Genomic DNA, 27,903 nt, shown 5'->3' on the forward strand with positions numbered 1-27,903 from the left:
CTCTTGAAGCAAAAAGGTTACATCTAATTGTGAATTTTTTCAAAAGAGGCCTTCTTCGATGGTGATATAAAAGTTGATTTTTTACCACCGTATCCCAGATTTTTTTCAACAAAAAAAAATGAAAACTTCGATACCCTTAATGTATATGTGAATATTTCGGTTTAGGCGCCATTTTGGAATTAATTTTCTCTTGCATACAGACACATTTCTTAAACAAGCGACTCTCTTTGGAAACTGAACAAAGCCAACTCCATAATTCTTTCGGATACTTCTTGTTCTTTTTGGCTTTAAGAGGGTTTAAACTTTTCAGTTCATTCGCCTCTAGTCTTTCGGATACTTTAGATGAGATGGAAAACAAAGCATCATTTCTTCAGATTCATTACTTCGAAATATTTATTTTACATTATTTTCAGTCTTTTTACACAATTTACACATGAATGATTGGTTTTTGTTTTGCTTCGCTATTTTACAGTATTACTCGAATTTACCGCTGCAAATTTCCCTAGTAACTTTGATAAAAACTTTTCTTTCTCTTGCCCTAACTAGACGCACTTCGTTTCTCTTCATTCCGTTTCATTCCTTTCAATCAGTTTTACTTCGCTTCAAATCACTCAATACTCGCGTTCCACTCATACAAGGACTAGTATCTTGATTTTGTTCTCTCTTTCTCTTTCTCTCTCTCTCTCTTTCCTTAACTTCACTACTACTACATTGATTCACGTGTTAATATTTTGCCGATACAGCGCGATAACTAACAAAGTGATAGGCCTAATCAAGGTAATAAACACAATATTGTACACGGGAAAAAGGTGACTTCCCTTCGAGAAAAAAATATATAAACAGAGCAATTAAATTAAGGGTTTAAGTAGAGTTAAAACAGCTATTTACAGAAGACGCCTCAGGATGGCCGCTGTCGCAGGCAGTATCCTATCAAACGTGCAAGATCTTGGGCAGAATCTCGCTCTCGATGAGCAACTCTCGGTCCTCGATCTGGTCCTGCTTCCGCCGGACCAGAATCACCACGGTGAGCACGATCAGCACGAAGGCCAGTATCGCCACGAACACGCCCAGAATGAGGATTTCCTTGGAGTTCTCTGGCAGCTCGGCACTGTACATCGGCCAGAGGTGCTGACGGTGGTGGTACGGCTGGTTCTGTGCCGGGCTGTCACCGTCCGTGGACGATGTAGCTTGGATCACGTCGATTTCCTCGATCACCGAGTTGATCGACAGGGGTCGCGTGGTGGAGGTGGTAGTCGTGGTGGTTCCCTGTAGGCTCACGATCAACGCCTCGCTGGTGTCGATCAGCAGCGGGGGCGATCGAATCAGCTGGTCCGTTTCCTGGGTGGGGAAAAGGGAAGCGAAAACGGGTTGGGGTTAGGATCACGGTTGTTTGGGGGAGATGCGGTGGGTTGAGGGTGCTTACCTTATTGCGGCACGTGACGTGAACATGGTATTTGGTGTTTGGCCAGAGGGAGAGTTCGACTTTGGCGGTTTCGGTCAGTAGGTTGCCGGTGAGGCCACCACCGGAGATCTCCCACGACACGAGACACTGGTGGAAGGTTTGCTGCTCGCTGCTGGTTACCGTCTTCGATTCCGGTCCGAGCAACGACGAGGCTTGGCTCAGTGCTTGGATGATGCGTGAAACAGACGAAGAGCTCGAGTTGGTGGCCCCATCTCGCGCGATCCTAGACAGTCGCTCAACATTCTCGCTAGCGGCTAGCGGCGATGGAACAACCGGGTGCGGTTGATGCTCCAGCAGCTCCTCCGGAGTTGTCCACTCAATGTCAGCGGTGACAACCGATTCGTTGCGGATCATACGGCTCAGGCTGATCAGTAGTCGGTGTGTTAGTTCGTTCTCCTTCCGAATCTGGTGGTTACGGTTGCACACGTCCCAGCACTCTAGAAAGAAGGACCGGTTAGAGAACTTCTGATGGAACAAGAAAATAAGGACTATTTTCTCGGAAATGACCAGCCACCATAAATGTGTGTGAGACACGGCTAGAAAACGGAACGTTCCCAAGAATGTATTTTTTTTCTTATCTCATGTTTATTATGCCCGGTTTAGGGTTCTTCTTTGGGCGCCTGTTTTTTTTCGTTGCTTTGTTTTTTGAACTGGCCTCATTTAGTTTTATGACATCGACCCGGCTGGCCCAGTCCGTCCCTTTGCACCCGTGCGCCATTTGTTTTAACCGAGAAAATATTCGTGGAGGCATCCCACCGTGGCCGGTTACCGTAGACGTCTCGGGGCAATAAATTATCGAACCCTCCGCTTTGTTCGGCCGACATTCAAGATTCGTTTATTAGCTCCCAAAATTAGGAGGAAAAAATCCAGTTCCACAGCGACCGAGACTGGACCACGGAAACTTATATCATCCCCTGCGGTGATGATGCGCAGCCAAAAGTTACGACGTTGTTTTGAGATAAGAATTTCTCGGGGAGAGGACAGGTGCACGGACCAAATACTATCCCGCACACAGAAGCTTGCCGGATCCGAACTAGTTCGTCCAAACGCCCCCTTTACGGTTCGAAAAGCAGACGGCAAACGGGGCGGTAGTGGCTCGGAGGTTAAATGATCCGAAACGCTCTCACGTCACCATCGATGCGTGTCGCCATTAGAGCAGCATACAGCTATGGCCCGAAGACCAGCCAGAATGTCCGGTGTGGGTTGCAGTGGGAACGGAAAAACGTTATATAATTGTCACTGGATCGGGGAGCAGCAGAAAAACTAACACATTTAATTGCTTCCCTTTCAGAACCAGTGCTGGACTGGAAAGAGAGTGAGTGTTGTAAAAACACACCAATTTCCGTCCTCGTTTTACACTTTTCCACCAGATCCAAGTGATTCGAGAGGGCGGTCAGGGCAACAGAGCATCAGGGCAGCAAGATTGAACGAGGTGTTTATCGGAGCCATCACTCCGGTTAGGGATGCCAGATTTATTTTCTTTTTCAATTTTTACATAGAAAAACAATTGAAAAGTAATATGACCGAAACCTCCCAACTGGTAATATGGTTGGGGAAAAAGAAATCCATTATTATTGCGTAAAACTTAAAACTTTACTTAAGATGTTTCGTGTTGGCCGATTTGGGTCGAACATGTACCGTTTTGTTTTTGCACAATCTTCTCTAGAAAGTTCATTCAAAAACCTTTCATTTGTTGTAGAAAGATCAAAAATCGGTCAGGCGGTTTAAAAGTTACAAATTTGAAAAAAGACAGTATATTCGTCGAAATCAGGAAAATAATTGGAAAAACATCAATATCTCAAAAACTAAATAACGATTTTTTTTTTTCATAACTCTCAGCCTTCCAAATCATGATATAAACACCTCGAAAATCACAGAAACAATTTTTTCTAACAGTTTTCGGAGTGCAGTCGAGCATTTTTCCCAGAAAATTCACGTAAATGCATTTCATTTGCTGGTAATATATTGAAAATCGGTCCACCGGTTCATAAGTAACGAATATTCTAAATAGGGTTGAATCCGACAAAATTGGCGAAAAAATAAGAATTTTCGGACCACCCTGATTCAGGATGGTGCACCCTAAGCGCGAAGAATGCGTGTCCAGAGTATTTCAAAAATATTCGTAACGAGGTTTGGGCAAAATCAGGGCAAACTTTCCAGTAGACATTTATTTTCGTGGAATTGTTGCATATAGCAAAAAAATCAGGATATCAAATTTATGAAATTAGCTGAACCAAAGAATTGTTCGAAATATGGTCAGATACACTTTTTTATTGCGAATTAGTGTGAACTTCGTATATTTATTCCTTATAGAAAAAATTGTTCCATATTTACTCCTTCAGGATGCGCTGCATTTGATCACAGTGGTTTCAAAACATCGGTTTCGTGACGATTTTGCCGAATATACTGATTTTTAATATAGCGATCTTTCTGCAGCAAATAAAATATATTAAAATGAACTTTCGACGTAAACCCAGGTTTTTTTCGCGGTTTTTTCTTTGCGCGGTTTTCTTTACGCGGATTTTCCAATTAACGCGATTTTTTTACGAGGTACGTATCACCCGCGTAAAAAAAAACTGGGTATAATATGACGTCTTTTGAGAATATATTAGGAGTAAGAATTGGAAAAAAACTAATAAAAACGGTTGCGTAACGGAATTTTTTTCGATTTTAAACTCGATGGATTCACGCGATTTTCTCGTCAATCGATTTGGGCTCTCCCTAACAGTATAGACTATATACTGTTAAAAGCAGGACGAAAATTAAAAATTTTTCAATAGTTAATTTGTTAATACAGGTCGGACTCGATTATCCGGGATTCGATTATCCGGAGTATTTTATTTTTGATTTTTCTTATATTTAGATCGGAAATTTTGAATAATTGGTATAATAATCAATATGGGTATAAATTAAAGGGCTTGACTAGCAGAACACAGCTATTTATGAAAAATGAAAATCTAGGATGGCGGTCACTACAAAATGACGGATTACATATTTTCTCAGAACCCCATCAATATGGGTATCAAATGAAAGGACTTGACTGGAAGAACACAGTTGTTTTTTGAAAAATTCAAAACCAAGATGGCGGCCACTGCAAAATGGCGGATTACATATTTTCTCAGAACCCCATCAATTTGGGTATCAAATGAAAGTGTTCGACTGGTAGAACATAGTAGATCATGAAAAATCCAAATCCAAGATGGCCGCAGTTCCCAAATAATTTATTACTTTTTAACTTCAGCTTGCCCTGTTTGTATGTATGTTTGAATGTTTGTAGGGTTGTCGCACATTAATTGAAATTTGACCCCGTTCCAGATCACTGATTGATCTGAAATTCGGGAATACCTTTATTTATTTTGTCATTATAAAACTTCGTATTCCATCATCATAAAAAAATCAATTTGGGCACCGCTAAAAAATTGCTGACTGGCTTGACTTGGAGAATACACTACATTATGAACAACATAAATTCGAAAAGATCGTCGCCATAAAATGGTCGACTATGTTTTTTTTGTAATCCCCTCAATATTGGTATCAAATGGAATGATTTGACTAATAGAATTATGTTTTGTGTTCTCCAAGTCAAGTCAGCCATAAATAACTGTGTTGCGATTTTGCGAGAAAAAAAATTACTATGATTAATCTGATATCATAGTTTTATTAGATATATATTACTTAACATACAAAAAAAAACTAGTATCAATTGGACTGTTCTCTGAATAGTCGCAACCGGTTTGTTGAACCCTTGCTGCCAAAACCTTGTAAATTGGTCGAAATTCTACGAGTTTTTCTAGTGGACCGATTTCAACCAATGATTTTTTATGTGATCTTGGATATATTTCCTGTCATCGTACGTAGTATTTTTTCAAAATATTGATCTTTGACGAAATGGCGACATTTTTGGAAAAAAAATTGCGTTCCCGTCTCAAAAATCGAGACAAAAACATGCACAAAAATTTTATTTTTCGAAATATCAAAAAAATCCTACGTACGATGACAGGAAATTTAGTGGAGAATCTGGGAAAAACTATTCCATCAAAATCGGATGTACCGTTCCGGGGGTAGAACTCCCAGCAGTGTGCAAAATTTAGTTTCGAGAAAAACGTGTTTTAACGCTTGTAGCTTTGGAACGGAGCATCGGACAAACCTGGGACAAAAACTACAGTTAAGTAGACATCCCAGAGAACATTTTAGGCCAGAAATACTTTTTTTATATATTTTTTCAAGTTTCCATAGTGTACTATCCCTTAATATCCTTCATTTACTGCAAAGGGGGTCTTCGTAGCCACATTGGTTGCGCGTTCGCTTACTAAGCGATCGATCGTGAGTTCAAAACTCAGAGCCCTCAAGTGACCATCTTTGTGTTGTTATAGATTAACTAAGTCCACGCAACAATCATCAGCCATTCACGGTTCTGGCCTCTCTTCGTCCTGCGCTGCTTGAAACTGCTCTGCTCGGCAAGAAACATCGGGCTGTTGAGCTTTTAATATCACAATAATGATCATATCAACTGTCACCGCTATCCGGTCTAACAATTTTTTTTTTATCTTCGCTTATTTTTCGTCGGCCTATTTCCGCCACTTTAGTGCCAATTCCCGACATTTGGGAGGCGACTCCACCTGTTCCTACCTATCAGACTCAACAAGACATGAGCCGGGCCAACTTCTTTTACTTCCCTTCCGAAGGAAGATGTAACCAGAGATTTTTCGCCTCAGAAAATCCCAACGACGCCAGCTGAGATTGAACCCAGGCGGATCGGATTGTGAAGCTTTTACGCTAACCACACAACCACTGGCGCCGTCAAAAACTGACAATGGAAGAACAGAAAGAATACTCTTACGCCCAAATGGCTACTGTGTGTGTCGGCAAGTCGGCCAAGCGATACTTAGCAAAAAAAACGATTTTTGAAATCTAAATCGAGAATAGTACACCCATGAATAGAAATTTAAAAAATAAATCCAAAATTTTTAGAAAAGAAATAGGAAGTGTTGAGTAAAACATCAAACAATATAATTGTTAATTGCTGTTACTCCCGCCCACTGGCAAGTGATTTTAGATAAATATGTGTGTAGAAAAATATTGCTCTAATAATCTTGGCAGCACTGTATCGTAGATATAAATGGCTATAAAAAGCACGCGAAAAATATTAAGCACGGCTTACAGAGCCAAGGCTAGCTACTCCGGATCAGTCATTTTTTAGTGACTTCATCTGAGTCGTTGAAGTAAACAATGTGTTCTTATTTTTATTTTTCGTGCTTTGTAAGTTTATGCGTTGATAATATAGTTGATTATATTTAACACCATGAATAATTTGATAAAACATTTATCCACAAAGAACATAATTCTCGGTTTTTCGGAAAGCGAAAGAATCTTTTTTTTGGCCCGATAATGTCATTTTCATAATTTATACACCCGCTCACAGCGCATTGAACCATTTTCGATTTTTCATTTCAGGAACATTTACGCGTAAGTCGGAAAACAAAATACAACTGGCGACTGTTTACACTGACTATTCGGATGACGTCATAAAAAAAAATGTTTACTCGCTAAAGAACTAGTCTTGTCTCTGTAAGCCGTGATATTAAGCAACTGTCAAGTTGGTGAACAGAACGGTGTGTAGTTATCATCCAATCGACAGATACTGCTGCGTAATCATTATTTGACTTGAACGTCATTTTTTTTAAACTGATATTTTTTTCCAGGATTTTTGTTATTTTTTTCACTGTTAAACCCATAAGAAATCCAGAAAAATCGTTATACATAGTGGAAGGTTAAAAAAAAGTCTTGACTTAAAAGAAGAGCCGCGGTTCAAAAGAGACTCGGCTCAAAAAAGAGCCTCGATTCATAGAAGAACTGTGGTTCATGGAGAACCGTGACGTAGTAGTAGTTATTTATGAAAAATACAAAATGGCCGTCGCCAAAAAATGGAATTTTTTATCAAATGAAAGGTCTAGTAGAAAACAGTTATTTGTGTAAAATTCAAATCCAAAATGGCCTCAAAGTGCATATTTTTATGGATGTTTTTCATCAGTACAGAAATAAAAATTAAAGTAAAGAAATAAAAATAAAAATAAAATGTTCAATTCTACGAAATCGATATGAAAGGCTGTATTCCAGCACCATGTGAATTTTCTTTTCATTTCGAATTTTCTCGAATGCAGAACATATTTGCAGTGAAAGACGGAATAGATATTCATCAGATAACATCGGGAAGATCATGATTATAAACAAAAATATGCAATGATCATGATTGTGATGAAAATTGATTGGAGAAAGTAATATTTCTATATAATTTTTAAGTAATATTTCTGTTATCTGATGCACAAATTAATGTTTTAAACTTTATTTTGTTACGTCTTCCTTTTTTACATATCCAAATAATCTTGATAAGAGCCATCGAGCCGCTCAAATGAGCCGGCTCGTTTCAATGAACTAGCGGCTCTGAGCCGCTCATTGAAATGAACCGTTTTGCCCATCACTAATAAGGAGATTACGGGAAATGTTAGGCTACTTCTTGCTGAAGAAGAAATGCCGTAGATTTTGGGGTATCAGCAAGAGGATTTAAGGACACCAATAAAATTGTGAAAAAATGGTTCCATGATCACAATTGAAGTGCTGTTGCTGTTGCTGTGATCCACTGCTATGATCCACTAAGTTGCTTTCAATCCCATGGAAAACCATTGGGAAGTTGTGTTGTTTCCAGCACTCTCTAAAGATTGTGGAGAAATTCCAAATTCACGGTTCATACAAATCCATGATTCGACAGATATCAATAGTTCTGGCATCTCTGGTCCCGATCCCAGAGCGATTGCAACCACTAACGAAGAATGGTCACTTTCACTAAGCATCGACCCCTGCCCTTCGAGACTTCGAAATCTAAGCTCGCAAGCATGCAAACAACAGCAGCTCCCACACTTGCTTTCCTCCCGCCGGACACGATCTGCCGGCGGAAACAATCGTCTTTCCGACGGTTCCGTCCGTAGTGGGCGACGGAGCATCCTAGTTTCAATTAAAAAGACCACACAGAAAGCGGAAACAGTGTAAAAAGGGACAAATATTCCTTCTAGCTGGTATCCAGCAGAGATGTGGTTCATCGTGTGTTGGTTGGTTGGTCCCCGCTGCAAGAGGTTAGTTTATTTGGTGGGTTTATACTTGCCCGTTCCCACCTCGGTCGGGGTCATTCCGAGGAAATAGAGTCGAGGCGAAATAAAATCCAAAAAAGAGGTATGACTTACCATGGCGCACTCTCGCTGCTGGGTGCACAGGATGTCCTTGATGGAGCGCTGAAAGGGAACAAGAAAAGAGTGAAGCTGTTAGTATTTTTGCGGAAATGTTCTTCGCCCGCAGGAGGTAGAGGTTTGTCGAATTCGGATGAACGAATGCTTTTTTTTCCCGTTGGCTACCTACACACGCACACACACACACACACAACTCGTAATAGCAATTTGATGAGAGGATGTTATTAGGATACTACTTTGTGGAATTGAAGTCGACGTTTACATTCGTGGAATTGAAGTGCGCTAAGCTGAAACCTAACCTCAAACCATCAGACAGAGCACAGCCTGGAAAAAAATAATCAGCCGCACTTGTTTACCGAATCAAACAGGATTACACTCGTTTTTTTCTAATATTAGCATCAATCAGCATCTTCACTTCGTTACCATCTCGTCGAGCATCAGCCTGAATGGTGACCACGCCCAAAACCCGCCCAAGCTCCTCGTGCTGCTTCGATAAAAAAAAAGAAGAAGAAACAGAACACATCCTCTGCTCCCAATAGAACATTCGCATGATTGACGGCTGCTGCGCGAGGAAGGAGAGACGCGATCGTTTTAATAATCTGCTTATATTTATTCCACGTCGGTCTCTCGTCTCTCGGATGGGGTCGGTGGTCTCGGAGACACACGCGCGCACTTCTTTTTTCGATTCCAGGCACGTTTGCTAGTTTTCCTGCTTCTTGCGCGCTGGCATCCACCACCGTGTGTCCCAACGCAGGTAAATCCGTTCCGTTTACCCGTGACACACGTTCGGGAACTTCCTCTCGGTGTTTTCGTTGCGTTCTGTTTTTTTTTCTTCGCTTCGACTTCCGGCAGGTTTCCCCACCACGTGTGTGTGCTTGGCTTGTTAGTGTTGGATGATGGTGGGGCCAGCGAAATCGTGCATAATTCATCATCAACATCATTTTCCCGCGAGCGAAGGCGGTGGCGGCGGTGGTTTGCGAAATTCCTAAACCCAGTGTAATTTTGGGGCCCGAGAAATGTCCGGGGGAGGTTTTGCGTCTGGAATACGAATCAGAATCTACAGCTGTGTATGTGGGGAAAGGACCAACCAACCCCTCCGGATGAAATCAATCAAACTCTAGAGCGAAGTTGCGTTTTAATTCGTTCTGGATGCTGACAGCTTTTTGATCGCTTTTTTTCTCTCGGCCCTCGGAGTGATACGTGACTTGAATGCTTTGGGTGCGCCTCCCCAAGCCTCCGAGAGTTTGATGATGGATTCAGACAGAACACTGCACACTGCCTTTTCATTTCGTCTGTCCAATTCCGATATTAGATGGGAGTGCGTGTGTGTGTGTGCGGTTCGAAAACTGGACGCCGGATAGACAAAAAAGGGGGAAAGTTTCATGACGACGGCGATTCGGAGATGAAAGCGAAATATGGTGCGCACATATTGGTACCGGGAAAGAAACTTTCCCCCCTTAGAATGAGTTTTCTTAGGAAAAACTGGAGCGTTTTATTTGTTTTATGGCTACCAAGTTTCAGGAAGATGGAAGGTGGGAGGCTGATAGCGTCGAGTTCGATTCCTGGGATTGATGAATTTCATGGAACTCTGCCAGTTTGGGAGACAGCAAAAAAATCATGAAAGATGTGTATACGTAGAACGTTGGAACCCTTCAGTCACGTTTTTAATAACGATTGAACAAGGTAATTGGGAAGTTTCTCGTATAGAACGTAATCATCCCAAGTCGGAAGGAACGAAAGCAAACACTTTTCTTCTGCCGTTTGTACAAAGTTTCTCACCTCTAACTAGGAGAACTATCTCGGCCTAGTCAACTGTTATTTTGGCATTTCCAGAAGAACGTAAGGCTCCAAAACTGCCATGATTGTGATACTAACTGATACAATAGGCAGAACTGAGATAAATGTTACCAACATCTGAGAAGTGCTTAACTGTCGAATCAAAGAAATTGCTGGAACCAATGAAGAACAGTTTACTGCCACTTCACGTAAACATCTAATCAACCACAGCACAACAGGGAAGACGTCATTTCTAAAATAATGAGCATTATAACGAACAAGCGAATCGATTGAAATAATTTCGAAGACCTACGTCAACAATGTGGTCATGTCTTGGACACCACTCTCTACATTACATTCATTAAACCTGTCGGCTGATATTCACATTACTTGAGGCTCAATACAATCCGGCTATCCAGTTCACTGCAGCGCTCCTAGTGATTGATTCAGTAGTATTTTTCGATGGCGTTTCACTTTTTAGATCAGTTACGTTTAAAAAAGGGAGCCAAATGGAATCTGAGAGAATAAAATTCGTTTTAAGCCCCCACTCCATAAAGCCGATCTGAATTGCGGAAACATTCATGATGGCTAACACTTTTTATGCCGTTATCAACATTCATAAAAATGGATTTTGGGTACCAAATCAAAAGTTTCTTTGGATCAGATGTCCCAGATGTCATGCCTACCTATGTTACAAAACATTGTAAGCAGTGTAGTCGATGGAGGACTCCGTTCGCAATAACTAGGTAATAACTGTGTAATAACTGTGAAAACTGAGAAACGTTATCGAACAGAAATGCAGCTCAGTTAGGAATTCATTCATTTGGCTGCCGAAACACAGAAAATCTTAAATCTAGACAAGTTCAATTTCGTTTTCGTTGATTATTTTGCAGGAACACTCATGAAAAGCAAGTTTTTCGATCCAAACAAGTCATTTGGCTCATAAGTTCCATCAAACTCACAACCGAATAGTTATATAATTTTCAGAAAAAGGGCGATAATTGACTGACTGACATATCTGAGATTTTCCTCGAAAACAAACATCAACACAGTTCCAGCACTGCAAATACAACGGTGGCAAAATTGTCCGACAATGGCAAAAAGCTAGCTCGTGTCTAGAGGTGTCCGGTAATCGGTTGATTAATCGATTTAATGTCTGCAAAAAAACGATTATTTTTTTGTCTGCAAAAAAAACGAAACGAGTCTGCAAAACCCGATAAATCGAACGAATACTGAGCATCACTAGTGGCGCGTTGTTGCACGACTTTTTGATACTGTTTTGGCAAAGTGTTGGCAAAACAATCCGATGTGGGTTGAGGATTTCATGCACTCATAGAAAAAATGGTCACTCATTATGACAAGTTTTTTTTGTTAAATACTACAAATTATGAGTGATTTTTTGCCGGACGAATTATTCATACATATTACTCGATAAAAATGGTAAACAAATGCTATACCGACAGTATAAGCCGTAAGTCCAACGTTGGTTTAACATATACCCTAAAGATGTTAGAAAACGATTGAAAATAAATTACGTTTACATATTGTTGCCGCACATTAAAGTTTGAAATGATGAAAGATACACTCTCTTCACAGTTGCCAGGAATGACAATTGTCGAAGTTACCAATATTGTGTAGTAAAATGTATCAATCGTTAGTAGGGATGTGTATTACATCTGACATCCATTTTACGTACGGTCTGCATAAGCAAAGATTTATTTACTTATTCTTTGGTTAATGAAACATGTAGTACTGACCCTTCACAGCTTTTTTTAAAAATACCCAGAACATCAACATTATAATATAAAATCATCATCACGCAGAATTTACTGTAGTTTTTTTTTGTAAATAAAACACATACGATTGTGTTTGGTTTGTGAATACTATTCAGTACGAACAGTTGCGTTGCAAACATTTCGTGGATTTTTCTTCACATAAATATCGTATATCTTCGAATAAATTACTGGTAGCAGATAAACACCACTAAAGTTATTGAGGAAAAGTAGATTTGTGGACGCTCTTTGCAGTTTTGGGGCACACCCGCTAAGATAGGCTGGATAGAAAAGTGGCACTGAAGGCCAACACCGACCATTGGTTTGCTCTTCATAGTGAATAATTTCCGGCGAACTTCGTCCCGCTCAGAGTTATTTTTTTGTCTAAAATTTTCAAACATTCACGTTTTCTTACTAAGCGAACGATCTTGGGTTCAATTGAAAATGGCAATTGATTTATTCTCTAATCGGCCTTTTTCAAGGCTATAGGGGAATGGAACTTTGTAGTCTAAAATTGTTTTAACAGAAAAAAAATCAATTAATCGTTGAATGCAATATGACAAATCCATGAATCCCGACATCTACGGTAGTACAATTAACTCTATTATATTAGCAATCCGAGAGCAGTTTCAATTTGCTGAGAAAGGAATGAAATATATTAATTGATGCTATTGAAATGCTTAAATCACATAGCCTTCACTTAACTTCTTCTAATATTTCTATCAAAACTCATCTGTGTTAATAAAAATGGATCTCCACAAGTCTTGAAAAGCTCGTCTTAATTTTGTTGTATTCGTCTCTGCCCGTAAATCTGTGTTATGGTAAAAAAAAATTGAATTTTTGAATATTTTTGAGCGAAAGTTCGAAAAAAAAAAAATCTTATATGTTCTGCAATGACATCGTTGTTAGTCCAATTGGATTTCACGTTTACGGAATCAAACTTCGTTTTCCGTTGTTTCGAAGCGAAAAGGGCAATGAATTCTCAGATGGAATAACGCGCTTTGAAAATAAAATATTATAATTACGACTTTTGGTAGAAATACTAGAAAATGTATAGCAAATGGAAATTGTATAGGGCCAATTAGAAGATCTATCGATGAAAAGCTTTGCGATTGAACAACCCAAGAACGTTCTCCTAGAAGAAAACGTGAATATTCGAAAGTATTTTTATCAAAAAAATCAGTTTTGGGCGAGACTAAGTTCGCCGGGTCAGCTTGTCATTATGATATAAATTTATTATCAGACTTCAATTCTCGAACAACATGCCACTTCACTACATGGATGACATATTTTCTGAGGAAAAGTTAATTTTCATTCATAATTTTTATTTTTAAAATGCCTCGCTTCACACCAACGGAACAGGATTCCAAACTGTGCAGTTTCAATCTCATGATTGGTAATGTACTAAGGTAAATGATTTTGGTTTGTCCAGTCGAAAATGTGATCATGGTTTGTCCACTTTTTTGAATGCTGCAATTCAGCCCACCTTTGTCAAATCAGGTATTCGAATGTTTTAAAACATATAAATAAAAGTAGTAGGGTCTGAGCCTAGAGCCACGGACGGAAGTTTGACGTAGGACTGTGATTGTTCAGAACACTTGGTTAGTATAAATGGAATTCTTTTCATTGTTCAGCAATCTGTTAGTTTAACTCTTTTGAAACTCTAAATAGTAGCCCTGAAAAGGGCCGTTTGTCGTATGTACTCACAGAACAAAAAAGAAAGACAATAAGCTTCTGGCAGGAAGTTCAACTGTCTAACTGAAAATGATTAATGAATATCAGTGGGACACATAACAAGGTGAGATGGTAGATGAAGTATTTGTGAATCGTCATCGATTCATTGAATATGAAATTTATGGGGAAGAAACGAAAAAACAAGCTGAAAATACTCACGATTTCGTGATATTTTGAGGTAAAATACACATAAAATCATGAAGTTGCTGCATTTTTGATGGATAGCTATGGTATTGTGATTTCTTTCCATTGTCTTATTCTTATTATTGGGCATCGGGAGCAGTAGCTTTTTCGGTGAAATAATATTCGTTTGCAGACTATCACAATCAAGTCGTAATGGATCTACTGCTCAATCTATCATAGAAGGAATTGAATCATTGAGAATTATGAATATGAGTCATGAAGAATATTAATATTTCATTTCGTTTGATTTTTGTGATGCGATGTAATGACGATCTGAATAAGTCTTCGCATGATAATCGCTGCTTCCTCCTAATTAATGAACGATCAATGTATAGGTGACACTTTCCTCGTTACTTTGATGAAATCTTGCATGAAGTTTGAATGATGCAAGAAAACTTGCATCTGATTACTTTAACATCTTGCTAATTTGTTAGATAAAACGCATGATTTGCACACAACTTTGTGTTATATACAGCATTCATGGGAACGAAGTTGGAAGAAAGAATGCATAATACATGATTTACCTTCGCATCCACTCGCAAAACATACCTCTTTTGTTCGTTAATTTGCTCACTTGTTTTATTATTTCCACTGTTGATGTCTCAGACAAAAAAATGCTGGATAAATTTGCCGTCTCATGGTATATATTATAACATATATCGTAAGAACAATTCTGCGTAATATACATTTGAAAACTCTTAATAAACGTACCATTTTTCGTAGAGTGACCCCCCTATATAGAAATCAAAGACGTAGTCCTACGTCAAAATTGTCTTTTGTAGTATATTTTTACGGAATCACCTGTTTTGAAGGATTATAAAATACACCATCTATTGGTGTCATTGCGCCCCTCATTCGAGCTAACTTTTAATCGATCACCAGGTGATTATTTCGCACGTATTCACATCTTTTCTGGACTATAACACTCACAAATATTGTAAACATCATTCTTCCACACCATTTGTATCAGATTTACATAGCTAAACCATTAAATCAACGCATTTTGATGAACTCAATTCTGATCATAAGTTGTCCAATTCAATAATGTTGTTTTGTCTATATGATTTATATGGCAACCGCTTGGCGCGCTGCAGTTTGTTCATTATGTCCTTCGCGCATAGCAGAAATAAAGTTTCTCTATGTTAAGTGTGTTGAGGTGAACACTTTTAAAATGCCCAAGAAAATGCAATATTCTGAAGAAAGTCTATATTATGAACGGATCAATATGATGACAATAAACTCAAGCAATGATGAATGCAACATCTACTTGAGAATTCGAATGTTTTCATTCATGAAAGGTGATTTCTAAAGCCGGACAAACCATGATCATTTTTTGGACAAGCCATGATCAGAGGTGGTCAAACCATGATCATAATTCCTCTTTGAGGAAAATCGATAAAAACCATGAAAATTGGAATAATTTCAACGCTTTATTATACCCAAAGTCGTATCGAAAAATCGATTTGCATTTACTAGTTGCGTAAAAACACCCCAAATCGGGCAAACCAAGATCATTTACCCTACTTGCATTGTATAACGTATACTTATCGGAAGATTTTGGCGTCTTGATCGCGTCATCGAGATCACATTTCCACCTGAGATACCAAGTATGCCTGCTCATCATTCACGATGCAACTTACCTACATTATAATAGATTTCGGGCAACTTCCTGGTCAGAAAGTCTACCTAGCCAAACCACGAGGCGATGTTCCTAGCAGATTTAAGATCGTGTTCATGAATACATTGGATCGGAAGTTCATGATTTGGCAAGGTAATTGAACCTGTGGAGCAACAACTAAGCTGTTTGTCACAAACAAGTCAAAGTTGCACAAAGAAGAATGCCTCAGTTTGCCTTTCATCAAAGCGCACAAAGGACCTATGAAGGTTTGATCTGATTTGGTGAGTTGCCACTACAGCCAAGATATTGTTCAGTGATAGGCTCCCGATCTTCCGATTCTGTAATCAACTCATCTGATGTGCATAATTCCTACATTAATTTATATTTTTTACCTGACCCCTTTTTCGAAGTTCCAAGGTGTTCTAAGATCTTAATCATCTTCTGCTCCTACGCCATTTTCCAGATCATGAGCAATAATTGCTCAAGAGCCATCTTTCTATGTGAATTATTTGGATTTTTTTGTTTTATGTCCTTCTTCACAAAATGAACGAGAAAACCTGAAATGGCTGAAAATTGTGCTGTATGAAGCTCTCAAACACTTTCGGCTGTCTCTCGGGCCACTATCAGCGTATTTCCAAATACAAAGCGTTTGTACATAAACTGTCACGCTTATCAGTGCTTGAAAAATAATGGAAGCAAATAAACGAGATCAAGAGCAACTGTTGATTAGAGTGCGCAACCCAAAAGAACACCTAAATTTGGTGTGTCAGAAAGTGTTTACATTTGCTTCCCAAATACATGTGAGCAAACATCAAGATAGTATGGCTTACAAAATTAGGCTACTCTCTAGCCGTTAGTCCAACTTCCGTCGTTTCGACTGCGTCTTTGCGGCCAGGTTTCGAACGTCGTTGTTCAGTCCGTGTTCTCGCGCCCCACATTATCGAACATAAGTCCGCACATAAAAGCACTGCGCAATGAACGCATGTCAATTGACGGGGACAATGAAGCCACTTTCGCAACGGCACAGTACCAATGACCGCACCCCGAGAACCGCAGCCTTTCAACCCGTGTGTAGCAACTGTTATCCTGACACGTTCAATGGACACACACCGGGAGAGTGGGAGAGTAAGACTGATGCAAACGAGATGTAATTATGCTGCAGCAGCAGTTGCGACTGAGGAAAACGTAACAATCCACCGCAGAAACCAAACACACAATTTGTCAGCAACTCCAGCGCTGCTGCAACAGCAGCAACAGACGAGCTTTTAGCTGCCAGAGGCGAGAGTTCTGACACGAAACCACAATTGAAAGGTATCGATTGCAGTCGAGAGAAAGGGGAAAGAGAGTTGTTCCATTTGTACCGATCGAATCGAACAAATTCGTACGCTGTTACCGCTAATTAATTGGAGTAATTGAAAGCGTACATATATCTCTGCCTGGTTTTCACCGACTCACCCGGGCTGTCTCAGAAACACATTGTATCTGTGGTACAACCACTGTACAAGACTGGAAGGATTATTTTGCCTCTTTGGCGCGAGTGCTTCCATCCATCCCGGCGGGGACTAAAAGCATTGTTAGAGGTGAATAATTGACGCTGTCGTCTGTCTGCTGACACGGGGAGAAGAATGCGTCAATTTCCGACGAAGGTGGAGCGAGAAAGCGTGCCATATTGGCCATTTTTCATCGAACGTGTCACGTTCTTTACGTGGTTCACGACTCGGTGCTCGATGTACATAGTTTTTGTCACATTCCTCGTACAAACTAGCGTTTTCATCATCGCGCGCAATAAGCGCGCACGCAAATTTCACTCAATCAAATGGATCATTGCACTAATAAGGATGCAAAATATTGAGATAAATTACAGCGGACACACTGTGCGCCGCTGCGCGATCTCACCGAACGTGTGCATCGGGGCTAAACCCGCCCCAGTGGATCAAAGAGGATTTCAAGCTACACCAGCACTGGCTGGACGGCACTGTGAGTGAGTGACACTGCAAAAAAAAACCTGAAAGTATGTGAGTCACGCTCCTGCTGCGGTTAATAAAAATGATTTATGTCAGGCATCCAGCATCCGCCCGTTTCAAGCTGCCGGACCCGCAAGATTTAATCCGATTCGGCGGCTGCCAAGAAGAATAAACGTGAGGAAGCTTCCATTGATATCGAGAGCGGCCACGGCTGGTTGAACCGTCCATCAAGCAGCAGCAACAGCAAAGGAAAGGCCACTCTCGATGCGCACCTTTTGACAGCACATTTTACTACTGTCATAAAGCGTGAAATTGGGAGATTACCGAGAGGAGCGTCGTATCATGGTGCTTGCTTTTCGCAGTGACAAAACAATCAAACAATTCAACGATCACTTGCAAGTCGGCCGAAAAGTAAATTAATTTTCCACATATTTAAGCTGGCTGGTGAATGGTCGGTAACGGCCAAACGAAGGGGCTTCAAAGGGGCAGTCATTTGCCATCCGGTTGGATGGATATGTGACAAAGCAAAAGGGAAAAAAGGACGAGCCCGCACATGCAAATTATAATGGCTGAAGGATTTTTTTGTTGTTGTTGGCCGTGGCAATGAAAAGAAGAAACCAATAAATAAGACCAGCGAGGACAAAAGATGCCGTCGAGCATGAATCTTCGTCGTCGGTATAGGAGACCAGCAGCATATGGTACGGCACGCATAAATAATTTTGTCCAGTGCCGAGGAAGCAGTGTATCTATAGCAATAACGATGGTGTAAAAAAAATCATGTTTGTATAAAATGAGAGAGAAAATAAGAGGATTGCCAGCAAACAATCAGTGTCGGTCTAGGAATCCACATTGTTGCAATTTTAATGCGGCCATTCATGTATGTCTTTCACTCATATCTGATTCATACTCAGCTGGTTTGATTCACATCCAACAATGTTGCTCAGCATCAGAATTTATCGTTGGAACTCCGTCGCAGACTTGCAGAGCTTGCCTCTGTCTTTGATTCAGATTATTAGTTCGAACTCATAATGAACAGTCATTTCACAATGAATAATTCGTTTTTCTTTGAAGCCTAGAACAATAGTCGGATGTTGATTATGGATTTGTGCCACAGTCGCATCTGAATCCTAATCAGTCTCAATAACCATAGGACAATCTGTTCATGATCCATGAATTTAATAGTATCCAAATCCGAATCGATTCTGAATCAGAAACGGGATTCAATTCCGTATTTAAATCTATGTATAAATCATAGCCTGAGTCCCAATCAAAATCAGAACACAAATCTGGATCTGATCATGATCCGAGTCTAGATCTGATTGAATACAAATTCGACTTATCTCTGAATCAGAAACCATATCAAATTATGTTTCTAAACATTGTTTTATTAGAGCCAGAATTATTCTGGCTCGAAAAAAAAACCTAGGCACGATTATTCTGAACATGATACGCTATGATGGATATGATAATTCGAGCCTTACACTAAGTTTTAATGAAATCCAAATCCGAATTGATTCTGAATCTATGTTCTATCAGAAGATTTGGATGCATATCAATGGAATCCGAATTCGAATCGACTCTGAATCCGAAACCGGATCCAATTTCGTATCTGAATCCCAATTTAAGCAGAATCCAAGTCTAGATTAAAGCTTGTCCACGTTTCGGACACTTTCAGTGTAGTTTATGGTATATTTCACTAATCAATGAAATATTTCACTTACATGACAGCTGAAGCCCTCCTCTTTATTTCGATGTCCAACATGTTTACATTCTTCTTCAGTTTGGTAAAATGGCGTCGAATCAAGCGAAAGTACGCAAACGCATTTTGCGCGAACGGCAGCAAAATCCAACACTGTCGGTACGCGATCTCGCCAAAAAGCTAAAACTGCCGAAGAGTACCCTGTTTAGTGTGTGCAAATCGTTTGACCAGCGCTTAACTGTGGATCGGAAGGTTGGAAGCAGATCAAATCGAAAAGTATGCTCCCGACAGATGGACCGGAAGGTGGTTGCCATTATTGAGAAACATCTTTAGTCCGGATCTCATCATGGTCCGAATCTGGATCTGAACTTCAATAAATCCAAATCCGAATCGGCTCTGAATCTGGAACCGTATCCAATTTTGCGTCTGAAGCTAAGTCTGAATCAGAGCCAGCCTGAATCCAGATTGAGATCACAATTCAAGTCTGGATTAATCTTCATCTGATCTTGATTCAAGTATAGATCTGCATTTTATTGGAATCCGAGTTCTCAGAAGCTCAGATTCGAAGATCAGATTCAGAGCTCAGATTCATAACACAGATTCCGAGCTCAGATTCAGAAGTTAGATTCAAATCTCAGATTCAGAGCTAAGATTCATAACACAGATTCAGGGCTCAGATTCAGAGCTCAGATTCAGAGCCTAGAATCATAACACAGATTCAGAGCTCATATTCAGAACTCGGGTTCAGAAGTAAGGTTCAGAACGAAAAATTCAGATTCGGAACTTAGATTCTAAACTCAAATTGAAATTAAGATCGTAGATTCAGAATGCAGACATATAGCTTAGATTCTAAAATCAGATTCAGAACTCAGATTCAGAGCTCAGATTCAGAACTCAGATTCGAAGATCAGAATCAGAGCTCAAATTCATAACACAGATTTAGAGCTCATATTCATAACACAGATTCAGAGCTCAGATTCAGAAGTTATATTCAGAGCTCAGATTAAGAGCTAAGATTCATATCACAGATCCAGAACTCAGATTCGAAGATCAGAATCAGAGCTCAAATTCATAACACAGATTCAGAGCTCAGATTCATAACACAGATTCAAAGCTCAGATTCAGAAGTTAGATTCAGAGCTCAGATTCAGAGCTCAGATTCAGAGCTAAGATTCATAACACAGACTCAGGGCTCAGATTCAGAGCTCAGATTCGAAGATCAGATTCAGAGCTCAGAATCATAACACAGATTCAGAGCTCATATTCAGAATGGAAAATCAGAACTCAGATTCGAAACTTAGATTCAGAACTAAGATTCCGAACCCAAATTGAATTAAGATCGTAGATTCAGAATGCAGATACATGGCTTAGATTCTAAAATCAGATTCAGAACTCATAACAAGATTCAGAATTCAAATATGGAATTCAAATTCAAAACTCAAATTCAGAGCTCAGATTCAGAGCTATGTTTAAGGCTCAGAATATGAATTAAAATTCAATTCATAGATACGGAACTCAGATTCAAAGCTCAGATTAAGGGTCCACATTTAAAGTTGAGATTCAGAACTCAGATTCAGAAATCATTCTCAGAACTAAGACCCACAGCTCTGCTTCAGATCTCAGATTTCTCTCTTGGAAAATCGAAACGAAACGAAAGTGCCCAGAACTTTTTTCCTTCTCAACGTAGGTATATCTTGCGTCATTTTTATTAGTTGAGATTTCCATGCAAAATTCCCTGGCCAGGTCGAGAATTGAGCTCGAACCTTCGCCATGATAATTTGTTATGCTGACCACTCGGCCAAGGGAGCCCTGTCTCAGATTCAGAACTAAGATTAAGAGTTTCGAAACTTAGATTCAGAGCCCACATTGAGAACTCGGATTTTCATATATCATGATTCCCATATCTTTCAGATTCTCAGGCTCTCAGATCCTCAGGTTCTTGCACTCTCAACCTCTCACACATTTAGACTCTCAGACTCTCAGAGTCTCAGGTTCTCAGGCTTTCAGATTAGCAGAATCTACGATTTTCAGATTCAGAATTCAAATTCCAAAATTGAGAATCAGTACTCATATCCAGAACTCAGATTCTCAGATTGTCAGATTCTAAGACTCTCAATCTCTCAAATACTCAGATTCTCAGGTTCTCAGATTCTCGAAGATCCTGAGACTCTTAGATTCTCAGAACCTCAGATCCATAGATTCTCATGTTTTAAGACTCTCCAAATTTCAGTTTTTCAGCCTCTCAGATTGGCAGGCTCTCAGGCTAGCAGACTCTACAATTCTCAGATTCAGAATTCCAAAATTGTGAATCAATACTCATATTCAGAGCTCAGATTCTTAGACTCTCAGATTCTCAGATTCTCAGACTCTCAAATACTCAGATTCTCTGGTTCTCAGATCCATAGATTCTCCTGTTTTAAGACTCTTCAAATTTCAGTTTTTCAGACTCTCAGATTCTCAGGCTCTCAGGCTAGCAGACTCCACAATTCCCAGATTCAGAATTGAGATCCCAAAATTGTGAATCAATACACATATTCTGAGCACAGATTCTTAGACTCTCAGATTCTCAGATTCTCAGACTCTCAGACTCTCAAATACTCCGATTCTCAGGTTCTCAGATCCATAGATTCTCATGTTTTCAGACTCTCAGAATTTCAGTTTTTCAGACACTCAGATTCTCAAATTCTCAGATTTTCAAATTCTCAGATTCTCAAATTCTAAGATTTTCAGATTCTCGAATGTCCTGAGACTCTCAGACTCTCCGATTCCTAGATTCTCAGATTCTCCGAATCATGGATTCCCGGAATCTCAAATTCTACGAGTCTCAGATTCCCAGGTTTGCTAGTTCTAGTTCGGATTTGGATTCAATGAGAATTCCGACTTATATAAAGATCCAATCCCTGACTTAAGGTTAAGATTTGAACTGCGATTTGAACTCAGATCCTATCTAGTGCTTGTATTCAAACGTAGATACTAATCCTAATACTGTTTTCGATTCTGATTTGATTTAATGAACAGATAATAATTTTGAGATACAAATTTAGATTAAGATTCTGGTGTGGATTGATACTCTGAGTTTATATTCAGATCCGAATTTCAATTCATTTTGGACTCGAATCGGATTCGGATTAGGAATCGAACTCATATTCAGAACCGAATCCGAATTCAGAGCTCTAATTTAGATTCAGATGCGAAACTCAGAATCAGATTCACATTTCATGGAAGAATTCCATTTCACACTTAGACTAACATTTAAAATCGGATCCGGATTAGGATTCGAACTCATATTCAGACTCGTTCCCAAGTTCAGATTTAGAATCGATCGCTATATCGCGAATTCTCACTCGAATTTAAACTAAGTTTTTGCATTCGGATCCGAGTTTAATCCAAACAAATGATAGAATGATTCCAAAATGACGCTACCAAATCCAGATTCAAGTCCGAGTTCAAATGCATAGCCGATCCCTATTTTGATTTGGATTCGTGCGCGAATTTGTATTTGGATTGAGATTATGTTTTACACTCGGATTCGGATTTGTACCAAAGTGCAGATTGAGATAAGAAATTTAGATTCCAGATTCAGGAAGCAGCTTTTTTTCAACAATTCTACGGTGTCTCCGATGACACGAGAATTTTTTTTTCATTCCAATTGCGGCAGTTATGCTCATTATCGTATGATTCTAACCAAAAATGAGCTTCATAGCTTAATCAAATCTTCGTTTGAAATTCAGAATCAACAGCAACCTCGTTTGAAACCCATTCAACAAAAGTACAACATGCCAGGTGGTCGTATGGCTTCAATTCTTGAGCGAGTTGACTTTTTTCAATTGGCAAATCGTAAACTCCATAAATTGGATGGACACAGGTCCAATTGTTGAGCACAATGCCGAGTGGACTCATTTCGGTCTCCCTCAAAACTACACTCCACTGCAGAAAAAACTTCTGTACGACGTCTCTGAGCATGCGTGTTATCCTGCAGAGTGGAAGTGGGGCGCAAACAATCCACGGTAGCTCGAATTCAATGCTCTGATGGACGTTTGTAACCGTAATCGTAACTTGCACGGAAAGCGCAATGACTTTCCCAAACAGAACCATGATTTCCGTGAGATAAAATCCCAATTTGCAGTCGTTGTTCATGATGAATTTTCAAAACAAGTGACAGCTGTCAAAATAGAGCTCATTTACAAAGTGTTGCCAAATTAAATTTCTATGCCTCTGAAAAAGACTCTCATTATTATCAGACTTCATAGAGACAATATTAGGCCAAGCGTACGAAGAAATCGAACAGCAACTTTGATAATTTTTCATGGCTTTAGGAAGCAATCATATAGCATGGTTTAAGCATCAAATGATAGCTTAGTTTATTAGCTACCACTTACTATCTATTTCAATCAATTTCAATTTCCATTTTGAATAACCTGATTGGGCAATTAATTCGGTTTAGAGAAACTATGTGCGGAAAGTACATAACCTAAAAAACGAAGCATAATAAAATGGATTGAACCTTCTACAGCATCAAAAATATAGGTTCTGGTCAATGTTTTTTTTATTTTTTGTCATCTTCCGGAGAACGGAAGAACGGGAAAAAATAATTCTTGAAAATTGGGGTTACTGTTACGCCAATAATCAAAATTACACCAATGGCTTTCGTTGAAAAATAATTTCGTCGTCAATGGGTTAACTGTCTTCCATTTGGAACAAGTGGCAGAAATGTGTCGTTCCAGTGGCTACTTTACGGTGACGAATCATGACGGAAGATAAAATATCGAATGCGTTTCTAGCGGAGCGGAAAATCCGTATACCAAATAAAACAGTTGAACTCAAATTCAATGCATTAGAAGTTTTCTAGAAGTGTGGAAATATTTGTACAAACACTTAAGAGAATCGTGATAATGTTATGTAGTTTGCAGTTTGGTAACTAAACTAAATTGCGCTCCATGCAGTACTGAGGCAGCTCACTAGCGCTTAACGTTGCTGAGCCAGTTTGGTAATCGAAATAAAATGCACAACATTGGAGGGTTGTGTTCGAGACGACATTACAACGTAACAGCGTCAATCCAGAACGAAAAAGACTGAGAAAAAAAATTATAAAAATCGTATGTATTCCAGCAAAGATCAGTTGTTCCGAAAGATTGGAACATGCAACGCTTGTGAAAATATGTTCGTTTGGTAAAAGTTTCAAATAATGTTCCTTTCCACATTCCCGCGAAATAATTCAGCGAATGTTTGCGCACGTGACTCAAATATAAAAAGCGACCTAATTTATAAATGAAACAGATTAAAAGAAAGAGACAGCTGATTGGGCTTCTCGCCAAAAAATTATACCACAGTAATTGGATCTATTCAACCCCAAACTTCAATACTCAAGAAACGCAAATCAGGCCGCACTAAATTATACGTTTATTCGTACTATGCTGGAAAAGAGCACGGTTGGAAATGGAGGTAATTTAGATTGATTCTGTTCTGAATATGTGTGATTTCAGCATTCGTAGCTAATAGCAAAGATTTAGTTCAATGGCGTGAGTGCACTCAAAGATTTTAAGCAGATTCCTACCCAAAAATCATAGAAACTATATCGAAATACCATCGGTACTGTAATTTTCTCGACTATTTGTTTTCAGGAAAGTGTTGTGCAAATGAATGCTTATTTTAGATACTTCTTGAAGCGATGACGTTTCATAAAAAGCATCGGAACGCCCCAGAGGACAAAACTATTATTGCGGGTTCGAGCCTGAGTGATAATTCGATGAAATATTTCTTAGCATAAAGCATAACAACGCTTCTGAGCCGAAACTGCCCAATCTGCGCTCACAAACATCAACAGATTGCGAAAGAACATTTGAGCGTATTTTGGAACAAACACAGCTTACTTCAGGTAATTTTGATGTTAATCAACAGACGTAAGAAGGTAAGCTGGCCATTTGAGAGTGGGAAAATGAAGCGACAACCATCCTAATCCCAAACAAAAGACCATCTCACCGTCTATCGTCTGATCTGCAGCCCTGAGAATGCTACGGGAGCATCTTCAGAACGCGCAAATGATCATCAGATAACCAGCCACTGTCCCTGGAGCTCAAAGGCAGTGCCTGCGAGAAAACTATTTATCTGTCTCTGCTTCCGCAGCAGCAGCAACAATAGAGCGCAGCAGCGAGAAATCGGGTTTCACGGATTACCTAACAGACACCGAGAGCTCGGTCCGTCCGTAGGAACGAGGGGAAAAGATAAAATAGCAAAATCATGTTTTCGTCCCGACCCCCTTCAACACCGGTGCCGGTGACTACTTGCACTTCAATAGCTGCTAAACTTCTCGTTCTTTAGAAAGACCCAAAAAACCCAACTTCCCGTCAAGCGGATTGCGTGTACCCTCTTCTCTCTAGGCGCGTCGTCTTCGGGAACATGATTCAGATTAGGTTCTACCTGACGCAAGAGAATTTCTCATTTTTCATCCGTCTGAATTGCGTTCCATCTGTTCTCCTTCTACCCCTAGCCTATCCCTGATTTCTTTCCCTAGACAAAAAAAAATGCTCCGTTTTAGAAGCGGTGCAACAGATTCCGAAAGCCGGGCGAAAGATTTTCTCCTCCACTTAAACCACCGGTGGGGATTTGTTTGCCGGACTGGAACACGACATGGCACACACGTGCGGATAATAGTGATCAATAACCGCGCGTCAGCGTGAACACAAAAACTCCCCGGACCAACCCCCTCTCCACCCCGCCATCCCATCGTCCTCAAAACACAACTTCGAACACCCCCACAAAGAGCGTGGAGCAAATAGCGCTTAATGAGATTATAATTACCTTTCCCAAGCAACCTTCGCGACACTGCTTGGTAGCGGAACGGTTTTTGTGGTTGCCTCCTCCATTTTTGGTACTATTATCAACCGCCGCGTGGTCTCCGGCCCCCATCATCATCTTTTCAGTGGCTGCCGTCGCCGATGACGACTTGGGCTTTGGCGGCTCGGGAGAGGCACGAAAGATTGCATGGAACCGACGAGGCGATTCCGCGTCGGTTAATGACATTTTATCGCCACTTGATGCTTCTTCTTGTGCTCCTCGGGTCGCTCCGAGGCCTCCGCTGTTGGTGACAGCGTTCAACTGCATACTGGGGACCAGGGCCCCACTTGCGAGCGAAATGGCCAGCACCAGGAAAACCATCGCCATCGAAACTGGTGCCAGGAAGGTGCCTCCGAACGTCGACATGTTGAGCTTCATTGTTGAGTTTCGTTTGTTTCGACACAGTTGATTGGGGTCGATTAGGATAAATATTCACTTAATCCACTACGAACACACTTATTTCAAATCTTCTAATTTTTGGCTATCAGCAGCATCACTTTATCATATTTCCAACATTAATGCTCTTGAACACTCGATTCTCATCATCGCACAAAATCACTTGCCCCCGAAACGTCGTCGTAATCGCGGCTTATGTTCTCCTCCTTGCTTGCTTGTTTCACAATCGGGCTTCAACTCGTACTTTCTTCAACATCTCGCGTTTCAAATACGCCACACGTTGCACACACGTTATATGTTCGCCTTTTGCTGGACCACAGCAAAACGTTCGAATTGTAACGCGCAAACACCTCAACACCAACCTCGAAGACCGTTCGAATAGAACTGAGGTGGTCCCTATCGCAATAGCTTCCAAGTGCACGTCCAAATCCCTCTTCATAGCCGCCTCCTTACGGGCACCCTCTCATTTTCTTTCTCTCTCCCAGTCCTTTGCGCTCCGCACAAACACACCAGTGCATGCCCTCATCAACATAATTCCCTCTGTGATTCTTTTTTCGAGTTGATTCGCTCTGTGCGCTGCCCATTCTTCGATTCTTCACTCACACACACACGCGCCTCACTCTCCATGGAAAGAACCCCGATCGGATCGGATCCTCCATACGTAAAAAGAGAAAGAGAGCGAAAGACAAATCAGGCCTTTGCACTCTACGCCATTCCGCGAGAGCCCTTGCGTTGCATTTTTGGTTCTCTCGCTCAGCGTGCGCTCAGCCAGTTCGTAACCGATTTTCATGATTATCCTTCCCACATGGTTCACACGGGGTGTACCCGTAAAACCTAGCACCACTACCACGGTCGCTGCGACCGCTCGAACTGCTCGAACAGGGTCTCCTCAACATCGATATGTTCAGCTAAAAAGTTATAGTAGGCTTAGCGGAGACACCCTCGCAGCATGAACTCGAATATAGAAGAATAGCGCACACACCTCATCAGCATCAATCATCGCACCAAATTGAATCTGATAGTATAATCATTCATTGTTACGGCCACTTTGTGGCCGCCATCCCCAATTCTATCTCATCTCATAACGACCCATAACGATAGCTCCATAAAAAAAGTTTTGTAGCCAAAAACTAGTCTCCTTCCACCGTCCCCCCGGAAATCCACCAAAAACTCCGAGAACATATTGTGTTGTGGCTAGCCGCACCAAAATGATGCGTATCTGCATCA

The 27,903-nt window shown here is 40.3% G+C and overlaps 1 protein-coding gene across 1 annotated transcript; it reads right to left on the reverse strand.

Annotated features, from left to right (window-relative positions):
* Positions 1 to 365: 365 nt before the first annotated feature.
* LOC129762107 (uncharacterized) lies at positions 366 to 27,069 on the reverse strand. The gene is made up of 4 exons (XM_055760092.1): positions 26,245 to 27,069; positions 8,698 to 8,745; positions 1,424 to 1,897; positions 366 to 1,338 (listed from the first exon to the last, which is right to left on the reverse strand). The coding sequence occupies exons 1-4, from the start codon at positions 26,656 to 26,658 to the stop codon at positions 931 to 933; spliced, it is 1,344 nt and encodes a 447-aa protein (XP_055616067.1). The 5' UTR covers positions 26,659 to 27,069; the 3' UTR covers positions 366 to 930.
* Positions 27,070 to 27,903: the final 834 nt, after the last annotated feature.

This window comes from Toxorhynchites rutilus, chromosome 1, assembly GCF_029784135.1.
Source record: "Toxorhynchites rutilus septentrionalis strain SRP chromosome 1, ASM2978413v1, whole genome shotgun sequence".
NCBI lineage: Eukaryota > Metazoa > Arthropoda > Insecta > Diptera > Culicidae > Toxorhynchites > Toxorhynchites rutilus.